Genomic DNA, 9,620 nt, shown 5'->3' on the forward strand with positions numbered 1-9,620 from the left:
CTGTCCCCTACTTCTGTGTGTTTCCCCTGGCAAATGGGTCTGTTCTTATAACCCCATTTTATAATGAAGGAAACTGAGTATGGGGGAGAGTCCATACAAGTTCTGATTTCCCCCAAACTCCTATAGTTTGGGGTTCAAAGGGCCCTGGCTTTTAGGGTCTGAAAGATGAGGAAAAGCTAGGGAGCTGATGCAGCAACCTAAGGTCAGACCTGACTTTGCTGGAAGGAGAAGGAATGATGAGACTGCAGAAGGGAAAAAGGCAGGATGACTTCAGAAGATCGCAGCCTCCTGGAGAGGTCTCTCTACTTGTCCTGCTACTCGTGAAAGGCCATACAGGTCAGGGAACGTCAGACCTGTTTGCATTCATGGCACTGTGAGCAGCAGAGCTGAGATACACTGCACTATTCAAACAGACTTCCCAGCTCAGGCAGCCAAGTGTGGTGGGGAAGGGACAGAGCTTGAGGGGGGCCCTGCCCAGTAGAGCCAGGGAAAAAGTAAGCACTCAACAGAGAGGGCACTACTTTCTCCAGTGTGGTATAACCCTACTCATAGCCAGAATCATGGCTGGCTGGGGACTCTTTGACTGGCGGGGCAATTGGACTCTCTCATTGCTGCTGGGCTATTTCTGCTATCTGCTGCTGGGTGCTACCATCTTCCAGCTGCTGGAGAAGCAGGCAGAAGCTCAGTCCCGAAACCAATTCCAGCTGGAAAAGCTACGCTTCCTAGAAAACTACACCTGCCTGGACCAGCAAGCCCTGGAACGGTTTGTGCAGGTGATATGGGGAGGTGGGGCTAGGGTGGGGAGGAAGATGACAGGGGAGGTGGAATGATAGGACTTGGATAGGGAAACTCAAAAACGAAAGTTGGAAGAAGGGCTGGACTTGGATGGCTTTGGTGTTTGGGGGAAGTCTGAGAATCAGGGAATATAAAAATGGAGAGAGGGGAAAGCATTAAGAGTAACTTTGTCCAATTTCTCTGGACCACTGGTCCCCAAAGCCTCTCTTACCCTTGGCCTTCCTCCAGCTTAGTTACAATGCATGTCTTAGACAACAGTTATGCTACAGTTAAATGTCCATAAAAGCTGTCATTGGGCTTTTCCTCCAATGGGAAGGGCCTAAAGTTTCAGGTCCAGGAAAAATAGGCAGCTATGGTTGCCCAATCCCCTGCGGTGACTAGCCCCAAGTAAGGAAGCTGTTTTTGATGAGTGAGTTCCTCTATTCAATCTCACCCTCACCTCCACCCCCTGCCGTGAACCTCTTTGGTTGCTCTGCCCAGATTCTGAGCATTCCCATGGGAAGAATCAGTTGTTAAAGAAAAGGTTCAAAATAGAGAAACTTGTCATGGCCTCTGTGGCAGATAACAAAGATAGGAGGATATGGTCTCTGCCTTTGAGTTGGGAAGACTTCATATTCAAATGATCTGAAATGAGAAGAGGATGAAATGATTTAACAATGGTTAGAAAATAGGATCAACAAGCATAAAACCATAGTCACTAGATTTAGAGCTGGAAGGGTCCTGGAAGATCATGCAACCCCTTATTTTAATTTGGGGGGGAGTAGAGAGGAGGAGAGGGAACAAAGATGTACAGAAAATTTATTTGTCCAAGATCACACAAAAGAATATAAATAAGACATGTAAAAGTACTGAGAGGAATTTTGAAAAAAAAATTGGCCAATATATTCACTGAGGAAAAGTTTGCTAAAGATTCTAAAAGCCAGGACCCTTTCCCCCCAGAGAAGAGCTTTTCCTAGAGCCTCCTGCCTCAAAATCTATCCATGTCTCCTTCCTCCCTCCAGACTCTGCCAGTCAAAAGTTAGAACCACTAACTCCCAGTTTGAATAAGACTAAGATTCAAGGGGCCTAAACAAAGGAGGGGCCATGGAAATTTGGAAAGTGAAATGGAGGAGCCACAAGATGTGGAAAGCACTGCTCTAAATAGAGTCCTGTATAGGAAAGAACTGATCTGCAGCATAAAGACACTGGGTTAAATTACAGACATTCAAGCTTTTGAATTTATTGAACAGCATGTTTGTAGGCTAAGTGGGGTTTTTTTTTTTTATTATTACAGTTATTAATTGATCTAAGCCTGTTATCATGACACCTGGTGGTACACAATTACACAACAGTAGCAGCTGGCAGATCATTAGGCCCCTCTGGATTACTACTTTATATGTGCTAACCAGGTATAGATTGCTTACTAGCGATGTTTGTAATCCTAAAGTCATTTCTGTCTGCCTCAATTTCCTCAACTATAAAATAGAGGACTTCTCAGACTTGTGAAGATTAGATAAAATATAAAGGATGCAACACAGTGCCTCCCTGGCACATAATAGGCACTCAAATGTTTATCTCCTTCCTACTACACTGACTTTCCCACAAAATTAGTGTTTTTAGACTGGGTAAAAACACTAATTTTTTACCCAGTCTAAAAACTCACAAGTTGCATGTTTATACCTAGACATAAAACTTTATCACAGAGAATACTCTCAGATTTCTTTGTTTTATGGAATGAATGACCGTCTGAGAAAATGCCTTCTACCAATACTCTGGGGGGTGGAGGAGGGTCATTACTTTTCCTCACATTAAGATTCTTAGAGAATTGCCTCAAATACTTGAGAGAATAAATGCCTTAATCAGGGTAACTCACTGTCTCCCTAATCACTAGAATGATCACTAGAATCTGTGAAATCACTAGTTAGGAAGAGTTTGACCCAGAAGCAAGGGAATGTTCCCAGGACCTTTAGGAGAGTATGTGGTCTTAAGAGCAAAAACAAAACACCAGCATCTCTTGTCTTCCTATGCCAGCAGGGAACGTATATAGTATATACATATATAGTATATCATTAAGATTTTTATACATTGACTCATTTGAATCTTGAATTCCTTCAGTGGTTAACTATAGGCATTACCTTAATTTTAACCATGTGGAAATTGAAGCACAAGAAAATATAGTATCTTGCCCTTGGATATATAGCTAGTAACTTCTGGAGGCAGGATTTGAATACTATACTGCCTCTTAGCTGTGACTATAATTTTTTTGGTGTGACAATTGGAAATTTACCACTCTACATCCAAGGAATGTGTCTGAGACTAAATTCCCAGAGAGAGAGTTAGTCTGATTAAGATTGGAGTAATTATTTCCTGTAGTCTATCACTTATGTTTCTAACGGTAGTTAAACTACAATGAGGTTCTGATGATTAAAGTTCTATTATAAGTTGGGAACATGGAATTTCAGCTTCCATGTTACCAAGAGAGTGTTCATCATTTTCATCATCAGAAGCTTTTCTGATATTACACTAATATCAGGAATCTGTGGTTTCCTGAATGCTGCTCTTATTACCCTCTCTGTCACTGACTTCCTGTGATAGGTTCTTAAGTAAGTGACTTATAAATGAGTCCTTCTTCTTTCCCCACCTGTACAAAAGCCCAAAAGATGCATACTTCTTGTTCATCTGGACCAGTTCTCATGAGAACTTTTTTTTACAAAGCCAGTTCTTATTGATATCTTTTGTTCATCACCTCTATTTCTATTTACATGCCTCCTCCTCCACTGCCCAGTTAGTCATCCCTTAAAATAATAAGGAAAGGGGGGAAGGCATTTTGGGAAAACCAAAGGATACAGCCTGAATCTAATTCCAGTCTTCAAAAAAGACTGCATTTTTTCCCCTCTTCTCAGGAGCCAACCTTGATTGTTACAATTACAAATGAATACAAATACAAATGAAACACAATTTCATTTTGTTGTTACTGTTTTTGTCTTTACCATTTACCTCACCATAAAGAGGGTATAGGATTTCTTGCTTCCACTTTTAAGAGAGTTATTATTTAAGAGACAAAGGTAGTATTTCTCATCCTTCCCCAGTGCCTCTAGGTTGGTCTGCAACTATCCCAAACATAGGAAGCTGAGCAGGGTTGGGCATCCCTTATTCTTAAAAAGACTTCTTAAAAAGAAAATATCTCAATCTCTTTGAGGACTCATTCAAAACCCATCACTGAGAGTAACATGGTTTTATTCCTTGCTGCTCCCAGTGAAGATCATACTCTTCCCCATCACCATTACCCTTATGTCCCCCATTAGGGATAAAGGTCCTGGTCCCAAGTTGCCATGACTCTTTAGAAATGTGAAATACCTTCTTCCCCCAGCCTTTTTTTAAATGACTGTCTCAATTTAAAAGAATAATGATTTTTAAAAAAAAAACACTAAAGATGAGCAGGACAGCCATCTCTATCTGCCAACAGAGTATTGATGACTGCTGCTATTTAAAGGGTTAAAATCCTTTCTCATTGGGGTTTATGGGAAAGGGTGTAAAGGGCTTTTTCAGGGACCAGAGGCTGTCAGACTGAAGAAAAGCAGATGGTGCTGTGTGACGATGTTCCTTTGGCCAGGCCAGACCACCTCACTCTCACCAGGCCCTAAACTCAGCCAGCTAGGAAATATTTCTCATGGGAAGCTAAGGCTAAGGAAAACTAACTATTCCCACTCTACACACATACACTCATACTCACCATCAGATGCCAAGAAAGCCTAGTAAGCTGCAATAATCACTGCCTAAAGATTTCCAGGTCACCATTAAGGCAAGAGGAGAGAAAGAATAGGACCCATCTCCCAACCTAAAGACACATAAAAGAAGGCCTTGCATGTATATTTCTTGCTAGCTTCCCTACAGATTCTAGAGGAGAACTCCCAGGTCACACAAACCTAAGGGATGCCCCATGCCATCATGTCCATCCCCCTGCCTCACACCTCCAGAAAACCAAATATAAGGAAGCTTTATATTTGGAGACCCCATGTGTATAAGATTCCATAGCCTGCCTTTGAACATTTGCATGTTTCCAAGGATAAAAGAGCACTGGCCTTGGAAGACCTGGTTTCAAGTACCACCTTAATTACAAGTGTGAACTTGGCCACATATTTTATCTCTGTGCCTCAATTTCCTCCTCTGTAGAATGGTGGTAGGACAGGACTAAATGTCCTCTAAGATCCCTTGTAGCTCTAACACTCCATGATTCTTAGAGTGATAGTTTGCCATTCTCTGTTGAACTTTACAGATGAAGAAACTGAGGTAAAAAGGATTATGTGATTTGTTCAGGATCACACAATAAGCATCTGAAGCTGAATTTGAATTCGGGTCCTCCTGACTCCAAGACCAGTGTTCTATCTACTGCTCCCCATGATTCCATCTTACCATTCTGATAATTCCATGGTTCCTCACTTTCCCAGACCCATTTTCTATATCCTTTCCTTCCCAGATCATTCTTGTAATGTAAATACCTTCTATCTAACACTGTCCCTCCCTCCTTCCTGAACACCCAATGTCTCCATGCTCTCCATACCCCAATACTTCATACTTGGCATAGGTCATTATGGAAGCCTGGGACAAAGGTGTGAACCCAACTGGCAACTCCACCAACCCCAGCAACTGGGACTTCAGCAACAGCTTTTTCTTTGCAGGAACGGTTGTCACCACCATAGGTAATGGGGAATTGGGGGGTCGGAGGGAAGGGAAGAGGGCTAGACTCCCTTTTTTTTGGCATTTCCCATCCTGAAAACCCTATAGGTTTTTAACAGCACTAACTCCTATTTCCATCCCCAATAACCCACTGTCTTCAAATCTGTTACTTCTCAATGAGGGGAACTCCTGGCTACCATTTTACCCACTCAAAATTTTTGTGATATATAAATATACATATATATAATATGTGCATATATATACATATATGTTTATATTCACAAATGTACATATTCAATATATGTACACATGTATATATGTATATGTGTGTATACATTTGCAGGGGTCAAAGGTTGGGACGGGGGGGAGATTGTAAGGCTTAGATATATATACATCCTGAAATCTGCATTTGATATAAGCCTTGCCACTTATCCTACTTCCCAATCCTCTCCCCCTCTCTAGGCTATGGAAATCTGTCCCCCAGCACAGAAGCAGGTCAGATTTTCTGCATCTTCTATGCCCTGTTTGGAATCCCACTCAATGTGGTATTTCTCAATCATCTGGGAACAGGAATAAGGTCTCATCTAGTCACAACTGAGACTTGGGGACATCGACCAAGACGCTACCAGGTACCACTTCTCCTCAGTCTATGGCCCCTTCCCCACCACAGTTCCAGCATAGTGAAAGCTCCTTCTTAATCCTGCCCTCTTTTAGCTCTTAATCATACTCTTCCTTCTTATGATCTTTGCCCCATTCCCAAAATACAGCCACATTCCCATTACAACTTGGCCCCAGTCCTTCATCCCTCAATGGAACCAATGTCCTTCCCTTGAACTGACCTCACACACACTCCCATGAATTAGGAGAGAGGAACGAGTATAGTCTGTCGGTGTTCCCCCTCCTCAATCTCAACTTAGTTTGAGTTGTTTCTTCATGTACAAGGTCAGAATACCCAGGAGCATTAGCCCCAAATCCCAGGAGTTAAAAATCTATCACGGGATATCCCTGAATGCAAGCCACATGTCCCCAAAGAAGCTGCTGGGCAGAGGTCCAACTTTTTGCTTTCCTTCACTAAAGAAGTGGTCCCAAGCCTTCCTCATGTCACCCTGGAGCCATGTAAACTCCATCAGTTTTCTGTCTCTCTTAGGTGGTGCAGACCCTGGGCCTTGCTCTGTTCCTGACTGTGGGGACCTTTCTCCTCCTCATCTTTCCCCCCATGGTCTTCAGTCATGTAGAGGGCTGGAGCTATGGTGAGGGCTTCTATTTTGCCTTCATCACCCTCAGCACTATTGGCTTTGGGGACTATGTTGTAGGTAAGGGAGATGAATGGGAATGGGTACTTTGGAAGCCTGGGGCAAGCACATCAGGAACTAGAGGACCTGGGGGTTGAGGGAATGGGGAAAATGGGCCTGGAAGGCTGGAAACCAGGGATTCAGTCCCACTAAGACTATCTGAGAAGGAGGGCTACATGGCTTGTTAGGCCCCCATACACTCAATAATGTGGAAAAAGCTAGGGGGCACAAAGGATAGAACAAGGCTGACCAGGATTCAAGTCCTGCCTTAACTATTTAACAGCTGTGTCTTCATGGGCAAATGATTTTACAGATTCCATTTTCTTCCTAGGGGTTAAAGAAAAAAAAAACGTATACTACCTACTTCACAGGATGGTTTTGATGAATCCCCTTAAAGCACTGTCTAAATATGAGTTATTAACATTAATGTGAGGAAGTTTCTAGTCCTTGTCCATACCTATTCTTCCTTCTACCACCCCCAACCAACCTCCAAGCTCTTTGCTGAAAGATTGAGAGTCAGATGTGGCTTAAGTTTATGGGATTCTCAGTAGCTTGGGAGAAAGAAAAGATTTTCTCCACACACTCTCAGAAGCAATGGTCTTCTAGGTATAGTATATCAGGAAGTCATGTAGAACACCTGGGAAGGTCACTTCAAGCCAGAAGTGTATATTTATGGAGAGGGGGACTTGTAGAATGACTCTAACATATGATTGACTGCCCTGTGTGTTCTTCCTCTACTAGGCACAGATCCTGATAAGCACTACATCTCTGTGTACAGGAGTCTAGCTGCTGTCTGGATCATCCTGGGCCTGGCCTGGCTTGCTCTCATGCTGCCTCTGGGACCTTTGGTGCTGCACCAACTCATGCATCTCTGGCCACAGAGCAAGGATCCAACCTCTAAGAAGGGAATAGTTCCTGAGGCAGATGGGCTTTCTCACCCCATGAAGCTCCCTATAGCTGTATGAATTCATGGAGCAGTTCTAATCTGTATCCCACCCAGCTTCTCTTACCTTCGACCCCCACAAAGATTACAACAGCCTAGTCTTTCTTTTCCCTGACCCTGATTCCCTCCCCATATCTCTCTCTTCTTGGTCATTCATTAATTACTCCCCAACAATGGCTGCCTATACCTCTATCACTTCTAACAGTGTGGCCCCAACAAGAGGAAAGAAGCCTAAAATATCCAGGTAAATGATAGAGACCAAAAAAATTCAAAAGACAAACAGGGAAGCACAAAATAGAGACCCCATTATCACTTCAGATTCACTTGTCCCTTTCTCCATCTCCTTCAAAGTTATGTGTAGAATTCAACCTCCCATTTTAGTTACCCTCACCCCAAGCCTTTAAGAGAAAAACCCTCAGTCCAAGCCTCACAGAAAATACTACACCTTCTCACAGAAGCACAACGCCAAGATCCACAATAGCAACCCCTCCCCACCAGACAAACCTGGAATTCAAGTACCTCCTCCTTCCCAATGCTCATTTAGGCTTTCTTGATTCAGGTGGGATGGATGGCAATGGAAGGAGGGCTATCACAAAGAAAGAACATCCTCTGTCCTATTTCTCAGCCCTCAAGGGTAAATGTACAAGGTAGAAATAGTAAAACAATGTGTGTACAAGACAGTAGTTATCTGGACCCTGTTGTCTGATCTTGCCAAAGGAGCAATGCTAGCTAAGTCATGTCCTCAAGTGTAGAATACTGTTCACAAACACAGCTTCTAAGTCCTAGGATATAATAGTGAGGCTTCCTCTTGGGACGAGTCATGAACCTGGATATGTTCTCCCATTCCCCATCCCCTATACCTGTGTCTATTCTTCTATTTGTACCATGTTTAAATACATGCTCACAGATCATGACATAAGATCTTTTCTACATAATGCTCTTCCAGAGTCCAAATGACCAAAAGAAAACAAGCCAGAAGAGTGTGTGGGACCTCTGAAGTTTGTTCTACAATGAATAGAATGGGGAGATGTTCTGTGGATGAGGGAACAACATGATCTCAAATTTAGGATGAGTCATTTTGCCCAAAGGGCAGAGGGATGGACTAGACCAGAAATCTCCAAATACTGTTCTGCTCTCCCCCAAAGGCCTGCTGGTAGTGTGAACAGTAAACAGAAAGGGGCGACATGTAAACACCCTTGATTTTGTCATTTTAATGCCCTAGGCATATGAGACATGCTGCCTAAACCTGTCACTTCCAACAGGGTATCCCCAACTTCCCATCAGTCAGCAAATGTCTAATCTCACAGTTATTAGCATAAAAGGGGTGGGAGGAGGGCTGGAACAAGAGCACAATCTCGTCTCTATTGATAGAAAAAGAGGTAGTAATCTGGTATATAAGAGGTGACAAAATGATAAAACTTTCAGAAGAGTAAGAGAATGGGAGAGGGAGGTATCAAATTGGAAAAAGAAAATGGGCTTCTCGGATCCACACAGTCTCAATGGATAATGGGCTGGTAGAAAATTACGTGTAACATTTGAGGGTAAGCTGAATCACTATTCCTTACTGATGGAAAAATCAATTGAAAAGTTAGTCTGAGTGACTTCCAGTTTCCCTCAGGTAATGATCCTCACCCAGAGCCTAATACTTTGGGGGTAGGAAATAAATTGGTAGGGTCTAAAAAGGCCATTTAGATGGCACACCTCCAGAGTCTACAAGTAAATCAATCATGGGCCTACATGAATAAACTTGGCCTCTATTTCTTCTTGTGTGTAGTTCCTGTGAGCTTTCACTCTTTGTTACCTGAGGTAATGGGGGATCGGAATCCCTCTTCCACTAGTACCTTCCCGGCTTTTCCCCTCTCTTCTACTTTTTGGGGCCTCTTACTCCGACCTTTTTAAATCCTTGTCCTTCTCGCTCCCTTTTCCCGAGTTCC

At 43.0% G+C, this 9,620-nt stretch overlaps 1 protein-coding gene across 1 annotated transcript; it reads left to right on the forward strand.

Moving 5' to 3' along the window:
- Positions 1 to 236: 236 nt before the first annotated feature.
- On the forward strand, positions 237 to 9,535 carry KCNK16 (potassium two pore domain channel subfamily K member 16). Its single transcript, XM_031968624.1, has 6 exons — positions 237 to 336; positions 382 to 773; positions 5,360 to 5,474; positions 5,914 to 6,080; positions 6,599 to 6,764; positions 7,485 to 9,535. Exons 1-6 carry the CDS (start codon positions 237 to 239, stop codon positions 7,706 to 7,708), a joined length of 1,164 nt encoding a protein of 387 aa, XP_031824484.1. The 3' UTR covers positions 7,709 to 9,535.
- The last annotated feature ends 85 nt before the right edge of the window (positions 9,536 to 9,620 follow it).

The sequence above is a fragment of the Sarcophilus harrisii genome, chromosome 4 (assembly GCF_902635505.1).
Source record: "Sarcophilus harrisii chromosome 4, mSarHar1.11, whole genome shotgun sequence".
Classification (NCBI taxonomy): Eukaryota; Metazoa; Chordata; class Mammalia; order Dasyuromorphia; family Dasyuridae; genus Sarcophilus; species Sarcophilus harrisii.

Excerpts from the sequence above, each read along its gene's own strand:
- KCNK16 (XM_031968624.1), top strand. The coding sequence starts at position 237 with ATGAGACTGCAGAAGGGAAAAAGGCAGGATGACTTCAGAAGATCGCAG. Across the intron at positions 6,081-6,598 it reads ATCGACCAAGACGCTACCAG|GTGGTGCAGACCCTGGGCCT; the intron begins GTACCACTTCTC and ends TGTCTCTCTTAG. Across the intron at positions 6,765-7,484 it reads CTTTGGGGACTATGTTGTAG|GCACAGATCCTGATAAGCAC; the intron begins GTAAGGGAGATG and ends TTCCTCTACTAG.